Source organism: Canis aureus, chromosome 30 (assembly GCF_053574225.1).
Source record: "Canis aureus isolate CA01 chromosome 30, VMU_Caureus_v.1.0, whole genome shotgun sequence".
NCBI classification, from domain to species: domain Eukaryota; kingdom Metazoa; phylum Chordata; class Mammalia; order Carnivora; family Canidae; genus Canis; species Canis aureus.
In genome coordinates this window covers 14,303,345-14,317,839 of record NC_135640.1, presented here as the reverse complement: position 1 = coordinate 14,317,839, position 14,495 = coordinate 14,303,345, and the positions used below count along the sequence as shown (strand labels likewise).

General features: G+C 36.5%; 1 protein-coding gene across 14 annotated transcripts in view; it reads left to right on the top strand.

Annotated features, from left to right (window-relative positions):
- ROBO2 (roundabout guidance receptor 2) overlaps positions 1-14,495 on the top strand; it is a 1,635,852-nt gene that overhangs the window by 1,450,995 nt on the left and 170,362 nt on the right. For all 14 annotated transcript variants that reach the window (XM_077878775.1, XM_077878785.1, XM_077878780.1 and 11 more), the window contains 2 exons: positions 8,506-8,663; positions 11,406-11,526. In XM_077878775.1, coding sequence (XP_077734901.1) covers positions 8,506-8,663; positions 11,406-11,526 — 279 coding nt within the window. The remainder of the gene's footprint in view (positions 1-8,505; positions 8,664-11,405; positions 11,527-14,495) is intronic.

Genomic DNA, 14,495 nt, shown 5'->3' with positions numbered 1-14,495 from the left:
TGTTCTCATTGCTGCATTAAAAATTTAAATAAGTCTCATGCAGTTAGTCTTTGGTCTCTGTTCTTGAGTTAAAAAAGAAAAATAAACAGTGTGCTTTCAAAGAGGTAATTTTTAAGTTTATGGATTATGGTGGGTTTCATGGGTACTCTCTAAATCAGACCCCTAGTATGGTTATGAAATGTGTTGTTAAAATAGGTGATATGATGAAAATTGTAAAATCAGCATAATTGAGTTGAAAGTCCATAGATGCATTAGAATATATTTTCCTCTCATTCAGAAATTTCCTTGAATTTCAGGTAGAGGGGAAAAAAGATAAAGCAACAGTAGTTTCAAAGTAACTGGCATTCTTGACAAGGAAGGTTGACCTTGACCTTCTTCTCCTTCCAACCCTCATTTCATCAGCAGGGGTGAGATTACTTTGAGACCCTGCCAATAGGTAATAAATAACACATAAATTCCAGGACACCCTTGCACTGTAGGGTGCCCTAATGTGTAATAATCCTTAGACTATTGAGTTTATAACTCATGACATCTGGCAGTTACTTGGCATTTTAATTCATGTTGATCATGCACATCAGAATACACCATGGGAGAGAAATATTGGAACAATAACCGTTGATACTAGGAAAGGATAGAATGACAGGAAGATGCTGTTGAGATTGTGTATCTCTGTGAACTCTGCAATGTTGGAATGCTGTAAAAGCTAATGCCTTCAGATAAGGACTAACAAGGCAGGAGGAGGGCAGTAATCTTTTGGGATCCAGAATAAAGCAGCACATTAATATTTACTTGATAGCACTCTTTATTCTTTTATTCAAATTGACAGATGTAGTTATAAAGCAGTGATAAATCCTAAAGTTAGAATTTAAATATGTCCTTACATTTGTTTTAAATTTTAATCTGCTCTTAAATAAATATATTTATTTTTTACATATCTATATTTTTTACATATCTATATTTTTACATATCTATATATGATATTTAGTCCTCTCAAATTTTTATTTTCTTTGGTCTAACAGTGAGGGTTAAATGAGAAGGAAGAGAAAGAGAGGGATATGGGAGAAAAATGGGAAGTAATGGGCAAAAACAGCATTGTGCAAAGCAGTTATAACCAACCTTCTTGATACCTCGGAGCCTAACTGCTTTGGCTAAAGACTTGAGGCTCATGGGACATGAACCAGATTGAAAAGCTGGTTTGAAAAGCAAACAGATGGCTATTTGTAATCATCCTGTAAATACAAATCCTATAAAATGTGACTATTTGTTTATTTATTGATTCTCAAACTCAGATGTAGAGAAAGTAAGAGACAGTATTATAAGCTTGAAATAATCTAGTATTTCCCCTTCTTACCATCTTTAAAAAAAAAAAAGTTTTATTTCAGCAATCTCTAATGTGGGACTTGAACTCAAGACCCTGAGATCTAGAGTCGCAGTTTCCTCCAACTGAGCCAGCCGTGCACAGCCCCCTTGTTATCATCTTGAGAAACATTACTTAATGTTTGCTTTTTTAAAAAATGCTAGCCTGTGTAGTTCTGTATTTTGAATTCAATATGCTATTTTTTCCATTACCCAGAGTTGTAGGCATCCCCATAACCAAGACTGGAATTAGCTCTAAATGGGGCAGGTGCTAGAAAGAAGTTATTTGGGTAGCAGAGCAGAATATTTTGAGGGTTTTGAGAGGAGGCTTTTCTTTTGAATAGAGGAAGGCTTTGCCTTGAACTTGTTTAGGCTAATACCTGCTGTTCTAGGCACTATCCTCTGCCTCACATACTGTATTTGGGCACATGTCTAAGATGCTTTTATTCCTTTGAGCTCTCCATAATTCTGGAGACATTCATCCCACATGAACCGTTTTGTGGACAGTGGCACTTTAAGGAAGAAAAAGAGGAGCCAATTAAACATTAATTAGCTTCAATCCACTACTTCCTCCTAAGCTAATGGATAGAGTATGCAGATCCCTGTCAAATATGAGATGCTAGGCTTTGCCAAAAATAGGACTTCCAAGTGTTGAAGTTATGCCAACTGCCGGCTCCTTGACTCAAACCGAAGGAAATGATTGCCAGAGACAGGCCTTGAGTCTGCCGTGGTCAGATGTCACCAGTTTGCAGTGCCACATGTGATCCAAGAGTTTATGAATGATCTCAACACTTGGTCCCCAAGGAGAACATATGCATTACAGAGGTTACGGATACAAATTACAGAGAGCAAGATGTTTCCATGCAATTTCTAAGAATCCTTCAGCAAGTTTTAAACATTAATGGAAAACATTAAGGAAGACTTGGCACTCTTAGCAGGACTTCAAATTATATTGCTGGTGAGGACAGAACAGAGCTTTAAAAAAAGGGATTCAAGAATAAAGGCTTAGCTAAGAAATTTGGAGCTGGCCATTCCTCTAGTGAATTGTGTGTTTGTGTTTTTTACTCCCTACAGAATACCAGGCTTCAAGAAATGCTATGACTTGAAAATGAACAAGTCACAGGGCATCCTTGTTTATTCAGCATGCTCCAATTCATATCACTGGTTTATCTGGATCATTTGCTGAGTGAATTTGCTTGCACAGGGAGTCTTAGAAGAGATGGGGGGTGAGAACGTCTCATTTTGGAATTGTCAGCATGCTGCAGAGGTGCCAGAGTGCCAGAGTGTCAGCTTGCACAGCGGTAGCAGGATGTCTCCCCACTGCGTTATTTCTTTCTCGTTCCCCTTCTGTGCAGAAGAAACCACTTATGACTTGTGCCCTAAATATTAGATTTTATCATCTATTTAGCTGGTGGCTACCCTGTCCATTCTGCCCATAGTTTGTTTGATTGTACCAAATGTAATAAAATAGTTTGTTGTGAATGATGATTCCCCTTTTGATTTATTTGGTCTTTCTGTCATTGAAACTTCAGAAAAATACAGAATTATTATAGTTTGTCAGTGGGGAGCTTTCAGTTGAAAGGGGAAACTCAAGTTAAACTGGTCTAAGTATGAGAAAAAAATTTATTTAGATCATGTACTAGTAAGTCCAGATTTAGCATAGTCTTCAAGATTTATTTGTCCAGATAGGTCATCAAGAACCCAGATTTTTTTCAAGTGTGTGGCCTTGGTTTCATCCTGAGGCTGGAGCTCCCCCTGGGGTCACAGCATGGCTGTCAACAGCAACCATTTAGTACAGCAGGAAGAGACAGTGTTCTTTCCTCAGAAGTAGAACAGAAGACCTGGGCTTCAGGCTGGTTGGCATTACAAGTGCTCACTCCCCATGGTGATAGGTGGTGGTGATGCCAGTTATGGTAGGGATAGGGAAACAATATGTACCAGCTGTAGGAATGGCTTTCACATTTTTTTCTAGTCCACTATAATGCTGATAGTATAATTTGATCTAACAGTTTTACTGGTTGACATAAATCTGTTGTGCCTTTGACTGATTAATTTCCGACCCTCTTGAACTGCCTGGATTTTATTGTAGAGCTATATGAGCTTGTAGGGAGGCAAGTTAAGTATGCTACCTCTTAAATCCAAACAACTTAAACTGTTCTTCATAAATGACATTTTAAAATCAAATTAAAACATCATGGCTTAAAAACAAAATTAAAATGTTGTGGCTCATTTGATGTAAGAAAAAAACTGCAACACACTTCTTAAGAGGAGTTCATCACCTCTGTCAACCAATCAAGAACTTTCGATGACATCTTCTGATGCCCTTCAAGATGGGAGCCCAGTGGAGGGTTACTTAGTCCAATGTGAGTGTGGAAGGGAAAGCTTTTCAGATGACTAAGTCTGAAGCTGATACTGAAGAAATGGTATGTGTCTAAAGGAAGAAATAGGAAAAAGTAAGGAAACAAAGACAACCTAGGGGAGATTTTCACGCAGAAAGACCACCATATGCTAATATACATTGATAATTAGATGTTCCTCTGTATGTTTTCTACTGAGAAGTCTTGAGCCACATGGCTCTGACAGCTCCTGGGTACATACAGAGGGTAACCCTGCTGGCAGAGAAGCCTTGTCATTGGTGTTGCTCTGAGTTGCTATGGGTTTCAACTGCTGCTAACAATGCTTTTAATTATAATTTCCTTTTAGATTACCTTTCTCATGATCAATTTAGTTTGTCATGGATGGTATTTTTTATCCAGTAATGTGTATGAATACTTTCGTCAGGAATATTTGTAGTCTCTGTATTTCTAATAACATGTGCACATTGTAATTCAGAAATACATCCTTTGGTCTCTTAATTATATAGCCTTGTCTCACTGTTATTTTGAATTTGACTTACTAAACTAACATGGAAATGTCTGAGTAATGATTTGCCTTGCCTGGTTGGCAAAATGTAAAATAAAAATGTAAAAAATATAAGATATAAAATATTTTATAAAATATGTAAAGATATAAAATGTATAAAATATATCTTTTCAAAATTCCTGAGAACTGTTGATTTGGGGTGGAAGGGAAAGGAGTTGAAGGTGAAAAAAATGTGGCATCATGAGGAAACAGGAGTCAGAGATGTAAGCTCTAAAGGCATGACTGGACCTAAACTCCTTTAGGGCATTATATTAGCTACCTATTGCTGTGTAACAAACTACAACACTCAGTGGCTTAAAATAACACACATTTATTCTCTGTGGATCAGGAATCCAGATAAGAGTTAACTTAGCCATCTGCTGTGGGATCGCTCATAAAGCTGCAGTAAAAGTGTTGATGAGGGTTGTGGGTATCATGTGAAGGCTCACCTGGGAACGTTTCTGCTCACAAGCTTCTATTGTTGTTGGCAGGGTTTGGGTTTTCCAGGGCTGTTGAACCTAAAGCCTCAGTCAGTCCCTTGCATTGTTTTCCGTTGCCTAGAAGCCTTTAGACTGTTGTCAAATGGGCCTCTCTACTGAGAAACAGGGTATCTCACATGATCAGAAGAATCCCATGAAGAGAGAGAGAGGAAGAGACAGAGAGAGTGAAAAAGATGAAAGTTACAATCATTTATAACCTGATGTTGGAGGTGACATTCCATTGCTTTGCAAGAAACTATTCAGTAAAGGCAGGTCACTAGGTCCAGGCCACAGTAAAAGGGAGGAGATTACACATGAGAATAACCGCCCGGAGAGATGGATCATTGAGGGATATTAGAGAAAAAACTTACCACAGTTATTGCCATGTCATTCTTGTTTTATATTTCTTAACCATTTTATAGATCAGTGACAAGCACATTGTTGTGTTCAACATGTTCCTGGAAAATTGAATTAATTTGTTAGAAATCTTTATGTCATGACTATAAACGATATTTTATCAAGCACACAAGTAATTCAGAACTTTCGGATCTTCCAGAATAACTTTCTAAGTCACAGTGCATGACAATGTAAAAAGAATGCAAACCCAATCTAGATAGGATGAGCGAGGTGAAATCTCATTTGTGGTTTTCAGCTCATAGACAGATATGAATATTCAGGTCCTAACCAATGAGATTTCCACCCCCACCCCCCATGGAGATTTGAATGCTTGTAGTCTAAGTTTAGCCCCACCAGCAAATGCTATATCAAAAGTGTATACCTATTTATACCTCTTTTCTTTCTATAAAGCATAACTTACCACTGCCCTCTAAGCTTTTGTCATTGTAACCAGATTCTTTTCTCAATTAATCAGGTTTATTTCTTTTCACTCTACTTAAAGACCTGTTTGGAGCTTTAGTGATTACACATATTGCTGTGCACCCTTGCTTTGGCTTACTTGTCAAGTCACATCAAAAATGTAGCTCACAATTCTTTCTACAATAGGGGCTTAGAAGAAAAAAACACAGACTTAATTGGACTTGCTTTGCTGTTCTACAAGACCATTTTACTCCTTCATCCAAATGCATAACTTCTTTACTATAGAAAATACTTTAGGGCAAAATCTGAGACAGGAATGAAAAATTAGCACAAGAAATGGAAACCATAGATATTATTTCATTTTACTTCACTTGTATTAATGAATGTATATACAAACCTCAGAAAAATGTAAGCAAATATAACAACAGACCTATCCTTTTTTTTAGTCTGAGAAGAGTAAAAATTGCTTTACTTTTCCCTAAGAGTAAGTTTCCCGTATTCTGTGCTAGGATCTGATGAAAAGGATGTGTTTCCCCTGAATGTTTTATTTGAGAGAAAGAAGAAATCCATTTTATTACCCCAAAGACTTAAAGTAAAAGAAATGGTATCACTAAGCAAAAAATGAATTAACTGAATGCTATACAAACCCCAAAGAGCATTTTACCAGTTGAAGAGGGTACAGTACCAATTATACTATTATCTCACCCCACTCTCTGGGTGAATAGTCTGAAAGCCTAAAATTACAGTTGATGTTAGATTTCTTGGCTTCATTTGCAAATTGGAGTCATTTTCTTTTTTGTGAATGCCATAAACACATGTTATATTGTTTAAGAGTAGCAGTCCTTAGTTTGTTATGATATTTTTCTCCTTTTTGTCCTCCGTGTCAAAGGACCTTTTTTTTTTTCTTTCTTAATTTGGCTTGTTGCAAATTGATGTAACACTGTGTTTCTGAATGATTTGCAATGGTCTTAAGTACCATTTGAGCAGAGGCTTTTTGGCATGTCACTTGTTAGGATACCAGTTCTAGAGAAGGTCCTTCAACTGGCCAGATGTGTCATTTTGGAACAGATTGAGGGCCTGCCAAAACACCATTTGTTGCCAGTACCGGATATTGTAGGGGTGCTCACCACTCTGTTACCATATTTTTGCATGTCTTAACATTGCATAAATAGGCAGCTGTTCTGTATTTAGAATATAAATGAGTCACCAGCTAGCTTTCCCAGGAGGATTTACCTGCAAAAGGGAACCACAATGTTAACCCTTTCCTATCCTCCCTGCCTGAGTGTGATATTTAAACCCACACTTCTCTCAGCCCATTCAGAGCAAATCCTTATGCATATAAATTGCACCTCTCTTGCCAGTGAGACAAGAGAACCAAAAAATGTGCAGTTCACCATGCTAAAATGGAACACATTTCCTTAGCAGCAAAAGCAGTAAATTAATCAGCTTATAAGCTGCGAGTGAGCAATTTGTGCTGGATTCTTTCTTACTGTTCCTTCAATAGGAGACAAGGTTCTTTAATCTAGTAAAGGCCATGACTTCATTAAGATGGAAACCCCTGTTAAAGGATGTGCTGCAAGAGACAAGAGCAGAAAAGCCCTAAAAGTCACTCACTTGTCCCCTTGGAGCTATTTTCAGGCCAGGGAATTTTTATTTATTTGGAGAATGACAATTAACCCAGAGACTCTGCCCAACAAAGGAGCAGAGTGCTGAAGCAGGTCTCATTAAAGGACACCAAAGGCAGTTGCTTTGACCTAATCCACATTTGTAGCAGATGATTTACATAACGGGCTAGCAGAAGCTGCCTAATTTTGATTTCAAACAGCTTGACCAATTTATATATATACATAGATATAATACACTGTATGTGCTTATGTTTCTCTGTGCATGTGTGAGTGTGTGTATGTTGTCCTTCAATACACTTAGGAAACAAACTTGTCAGTGTTGGACTATAAAGGAACAGGAAAGTCAAGGCAGTTAGAAAAAGCATAGGCAATTGAGGCATATGGTATATTCCTGGCCTCACCTACTTTTTTGAATGTTTCTCCCTGAAATGGTCATAGCCCTTATTTGCTAAAGAAACCAACATTTTGCAATCAGATAGGGCCAAGTCATTTCTCTAGGCTTTTCATCTTGCCAGCAGAAGAAAAGCACACACAGATAGATAGGTGACATTTGGAGAGCCAGGCCTGCCAGATTTTCGGAGGTTACAATGGAGGTCCAACCTGCTGTTCTTCTAATGAAAGGAGGGGAAATTCAGACTGGTCAAACTGCTATAAGGGATATCTCTGCTCTGGATGTCACGCTGCCCAGATGTCGCTTGGCAGGTGGAGATTCACAGAGAATGAAAATGTAGCCCTGTGGATGTGGGTGCTAGTGCGTTGCAGGGTGAACAATGAGTCTATCTTCTGACGTATAATGAAAACAGTGTGGATCTTGTCCATATTCATGTCATGAGAAAGGGTATTCTCAGAAAGTGTTCACCCCACTTCCCCTCCCAGACTGACATGCACACGTGCTCACAGACCATATGCATATGACTTGTTTTGGGGTTTTAAGTATAACTTGACAATTTATTTAGTGTTTTTATATATAGAGATATATTCATGTTTTTCCTCTAGAGCAAATGGGATTATGCTGCATAAACAATTTTGTACCTTGCGTGTCAAATCTCAAAACTATATCATGAGTATTTCTTATTTTCCTTAGACTTTCCTTATTTTTTAAATCAGATTTGATAGCACAGATGCACGGTCATATAGTCAGCCATTGCCCTGTTGAACATTTAATTTGGCCCTAAAATGTTTTAATATAGGCATGGCTATGTTCTCAGTAAATATTCAAATTTTTTTTTTTTTTTATTAGAACACAGTAAGACTTGAAGTTACCTTTTGTAAGAGAAAGCTAAAGTTCCTATCATTGAGTTTTCTTTCACTACAATTGTTTTTCTTAGTGTTACGAGATGACTTCCGGCAAAATCCCACAGATGTTGTAGTGGCAGCCGGAGAGCCTGCAATCCTGGAGTGCCAACCTCCCAGGGGACACCCAGAACCCACGATCTACTGGAAAAAAGACAAAGTCCGAATTGATGACAAGGAAGAAAGAATAAGTGTGAGTTAAATAAAAATTAAAGCCTACAGAGATTAAATATCAAGTCTTCAAATGGATATATTTTATTGATAATAAAATTGTAGAACTGCATTGAATGATAACTACCATTCACACTGTATTGAAAGGACTGAAAAGAGTAACCAAGAACTAAAACTTTAAGATGAGGCTTCAAAGAGACAAAATTATATAAATCAAGTGTAGATGATATATTAATAATTGCACCAATCTGAATATGAAAATATATAAATATGTAAATATGTAAATATATATTTATAGCACAAAGATGACTTAGCTCTTTTTAAGATCTCCAATGCTTCTATTGATCGTGCAGTACATGAGTGACAACGAGTAAATGATGGCCATAAGCCATATTCACTAGAAAATTTCTTTTTGCACTATTTTCAAAATATAAGAGAAAATAATGTGAGGTAATGAGTACTTCAAGCACCTTTTCCAGTTTTTAAATTTAATGTGTATAACTAAAATTTTATATATGAATTCATTTAAAAGTTTAAGCGTTACAAAATAAAATCAAAGTAGACAGGACTTTTTTGGTTCTGCAGTTTTGCTTTTGTAGAAAAATGGTCTGCTTTCAAGGAAAATTGATGATTAGGTTCATCACTTGATTAATATCAAAATGAGACACCCAGAACATCATAAAGTGGTAGAGAAGGGTAATGGCAAACAATTATTTTATATTTTTTGAGGATCCACTCAACATTTGTTTGGGATGCTTGTAGGAACCTGTTCACTGAAATAGTAGATATGCTTCAAACTTCTGATGTTATTCTTAATATAATTGTAATGTTCAATACAGTTATTGAGAATAAATATATTTTACTTAAAATAATGTCACACAGGACTGAACAAATGTGCCATTTCTATAAAAAATCCATATAGTCTAGTGTCTATTATCTTTAAAAGTATCTCATAGATGAAGATTATTTTTTATGTGTGCATGGTGGTTACATCATAACATAGAACCAGATAGGCCATGTAAGAGATCACAATATATATTCATGTGATTCTGGTTTGAGCTCTTGACATCATGAGGATCTATGTTGCAGGGAGAATTTGGTTCTCAGTGTGCTTGGATACCAAACCTAAAAATGTGTTCCTGGTGATGGAGTAAATTCAATGTTGAAGGGCTTTTAGCTCATGTTTGCATCATTTAATTTTCGCTTTGTAATAAACCATCACAAAATACAGTGACTTATAATAACCATATTATTTAGCCTATGATTTTGTGTGTAAAATGACAATTCCTTATTCTGGGCCAGCTTGGCTGATCTTTGCTAGGGTTTCTCGTGCTTCTGTGGCTTGTTTAAAGATGTGCTGGCAGCTGGATGATCTAGGGTAATCTTATTCACATGTCTGGCAATTGACTTAACACTGAGCTGAGCATCTTGATTCTTCTCTTGGCCTATAATTTTCCAGTGGGCCAGCTCAGACTGGTTCCCATGATGGTCTCAGGATTCCAGCTGCTCCAAGGAAAGACAAGTCTTAATTTGTGAAAACTTTTCTTCTACTGAAACATTGCTTTAGTTTCATTGGTCTAGTCAAGTCATATTGCCAAACTCAGCTTCAGGGAAGGGAGAAATGGCTTCCATGGCCATTTTTATAACTTACAGTTTATTACACTCTCCTGCACATAATTAAGAACAGGTTGATGGGCTTTTCTTCCCATGTAAAAACAACATTGAAAGTCCCTTTCTGTGACATGACAAGTTTCAGAGCCTGAAATGTATCCATTGAGAACATACTTACATGCATGGGTTTTGTTTGCCGATGAGATAAAGATGAACAGAGGAAACCAGTATGTTCTTATCTCTCATCTCTGTAAGAAAACTCAGTCATTGTAATGTTAAGATTTTTGAATTATATAAATACAGGGAAAAAAAATTGGGAAAGAAGCCATGAGTTGATGATACACATATTCAAAACCTAATTCTGTTTCAATATCCTCTTTAACAAATAGACATTTTAACATATTACATTGGTTTATTTGGTCAATAAATGCTTATCATTTAAGAAACAATTAGGGAGCACCAATGAAAAGCCAATGATTTATATCAACTCATACTCTCATCATTTAAAAAAATTATTTATTTTTATCCAACTGCCCTCCTCTTCAAAAATTATTTCATAAATACAATCAAGATGAGACATAGATAATTAATGCTAACAATTGAAATTTAAGCTCCATGATGGCAGAGATTTTTTTACTATTTGGTATGCTTCTAAATCTTAAGCACATAGAACATTGCCCAGCCCATAGAAGTACTCAGTAAATGCTTGTTGAATCCCTCTGCATCAGTTGGATTTCATTATATTACTAAAAGCAGGTATCTAGTGCTTCTTTCTGATGCAAATATCAATAGCATTTCATTCAACCTACTTCAGAGTGAAGACCAATCATTAGGATTTGATGGAAGCAGTCACGAGACTCAAAATAGAACCAGACAAGAGAGAAATACACTGCCCAAAAGCATTTTCTAGAAAGGGAATATGGAGGTTTATATTGAGAGAGAAGTTAAGAGAAGAAAATACACATACAGATGCCAAAATGGGAGGGAAGTTTTTTTGTCTTACCCACTGAGCTATTTCCTTTAGGAAAAAAAATGTGCTTAAATATTCAAAATTACTTTTTAGTCATCTTCTCTTTGCTGTTTATTTTATTGTTCATTTTCTTTTCTTTCCTTCCCTTTTTTTTTTTTTTTTTTTTTTTTTTAATTTTAACAGATCCGTGGTGGAAAGCTGATGATATCCAATACCAGGAAAAGTGATGCAGGGATGTATACCTGTGTTGGCACCAATATGGTGGGAGAAAGAGACAGTGATCCAGCAGAGCTGACTGTCTTTGGTAAAACTCTTTTAAATTATATATTGCTACTTATATATGCTTTTCCTTTGATGTTAAATATATTTATTGATACTAAATAAATATAGGTCATATAGGGACAGGTACTTATGACTTATGGTGATAGTGAAGGACTAGATTTGTCTTGTTTTCTGGTTCTTTCAGATGAAATTTTTGATGTGAAGAAAAATATAATTTTGAAACAATAATTCATTTACTTTATTAATATATATTTATATGATTTTGCCTTTTATCAGAATGCAAAAATTTGATCTTTCTCAAAACCTGTTTGAGATATTCTTTCTAAAATTTATCCATTGTGATGTATTTATCAAGTATCTTTTATGTGCAAGACACAGGTTAAGTTTTTTGTTTTCTTTTAATTACTGCAAGTGCAAAGACATTTCACTTGTTTACTACTTAAAAAATTTCAACTGGAAATATTTACAGTTTAACTTATGATTAAAAAAACTAGCTAGCTACACCCACACACACACCCACACACATAAATACATACACGTAATCAAAATTAGAAAAAAAAAAAACAAAAAAAAACCTATCTTGCTGATGTAGGCAGGCTGGATCCAAGAACTCAGGGGAAGGTCCCACATGACCAGCCAAGAAGGTTCTTGGCTTCACACAGGATAGAAACCAAATGTGAGCCATAAAAAGTGAAAATAGAGTATATTGAATAATGTGACAGAAAATAGCAGCTGAAGTGTCTGGGAGACTCGGAAAGGAGAGAAGAGTGAGTTCTGTTGTCACTTGTGGCTAGGGGTTTATACTAGCAAAGAGTCTAGGCTATGTGTTCCTCCAGGAATCAGGGTAGGGTCAACCACAGGAAAGTATCAGGTGAACAATACGTGTTGTTCCATAAATTACTGAAGGCAAGGATATCGATGCCAGCCTCAGCCGAAGTTTGTTTGAAGCTAATGTCCTGGAACATGTTTGGGATCTAGCTTTTCTTAGGTGTTAACAGGTGTTTGGGGCCTAAGACCAAACTCAGAGAATGATTAACTTTCTTGCTTCCCTCTTGAAGTGGAAACAGAGCTTCTTTGGCTTATTCAGAGGCATAATATGGAAAGTAAGTAAATGGTGACTCGCAGAGATGGAGCCTTCCTAAAAAAGAGTCCCTCCACCTCCCTATATAATTGCTATGATATTCATGTTTCTCCAGATTTATGAAATAAGGGACTCTTCAGTGGAGTCATATGATAAATAGGCTAAAATTGATTATATCTGGGCGCATCTGAGTGGCAGTTGGTTAAGTGTCAGACTCTTGATACTAGCTCAGGTCTTGATCTCAGAGTTATGACTTCAAGCCCCACTTTGTGGGGCCCAGGGTGGAGCCTACTTAAAAAAAGACTTGATAGATCTGTATCAGAGAAATTGTGGAGAAAGCATTAGGAAGGAGAAAATGGGGGATAATAAAGATGATGTAAAAAAATAGGAAATTAGTGTAGGACAGCTGTGGAAAATTGAAAAAGAAATACCATGGCAGAAAAATTAGGGAAAATAGGGATCCTAAAGATACTGGAAAATGAAACATTCCTTTGGAAGTCTTTGAAACCCCCTTTAACTGTCTGTATGGATACACATACACATATGTGTGTATATACATGTATGTGTGTATCTATCTGCATCTTAAAAGATTTGGCTATTGATAGTATGTGATTTTTTTAAGGTTTTATTTATTTATTTTTTAAGAGAGAGATAGGGAGCGTGTGTGAGCAAGGGGAGGGTCAAAGGGAGGGAGACGGTCTCCAGCAGACCAGCAGACTCTGCTGAGCATGGAGTCCCACATGGGGCTCAGTTTCACGACTCTGACGTTATGACTTGAGCCAAAATCAGGAGTCAAACACCCAACAGACTCAGCCACCCAGGCATCCCATATTATGTGATTTAAAATAAGAAAAAAACACAGGAGACAAGTGTGTTTTTAAATTACTTTTTTGTGCCAGCAAAATATTCTTCTGGTTCTATAAATTAGGATAAGATCTTATTGCTGGTCATTACTCCAGAACATTTGAGGGTAGCATCAGAATCCTGCATACGTTCTGAAAGAAACTTCTAGAGTTTGAGATGTGCCATCCCATGGTGTAATGGGGGTGCCACATGCAAAAGAGCCATATTATGATTCCCATTACATTTAGAGCATTACAGTGTGCTTTGTGAATATGTACCCAAGTGCAGGCCTCTCTTTTCAATCACTCTGAGTACCAAGTAATCTCTGGTAATATTCCTTATGGATACTTAGCAGCTTGAAATCCCAAATGACAAAACCAGGAGAAATCCCATAGTTCATTAAAGGAATTGAATAGTAAAAATAAAATTGTTCCAAGTATGCACGTAGATTTCTGTCCTGCAGAGCTCAGATGAGTATCAGTTTGCCCTTAAATTTCATGCAGTCAGCCTTAAGAATCTCAAATGTCTTTCACTCCATAATGAATAAAATACAGTTTTGACTGGTAAGATATGAAATTAGTGGCCACTGAACATTAGCATTGAAAACCCACAAGTACAGCTGTTCTATTTAAAGAAACACTCATTACTATTTTTCTATAACTGCCATAAGCTCTGGAACAGAAAAATGTTGCATTAAAGCAATACATACTGCCTTCAGAAGGAAATTGAAAGGGTTTAATGTCATTACCCAAGCAATTAGACTTACCAAAATGTGACTGTGTTATGAAATATTCACCCTATGTTCCCTAAGGACATGATGAGAACTACAGGAGATCCTTAAGTCTGTCAGGAGTTACAGGGGAACTTTTAAATTATTTTGAAAATAGCTGTAAGCCAGAAAGATTGAATTTGTCTAGTGGCAGTACCTCTGGAAGAATTGATTCAAGAAGCTGGGAACATTTATCTGATGGTGTAAACTATTCAGAACTGACCTAAGGGGTTATAAGTACAATATTAAGTTGAAACAAAATGCTAAAATCTCCGTTACTGATAAGAAAACAACATCC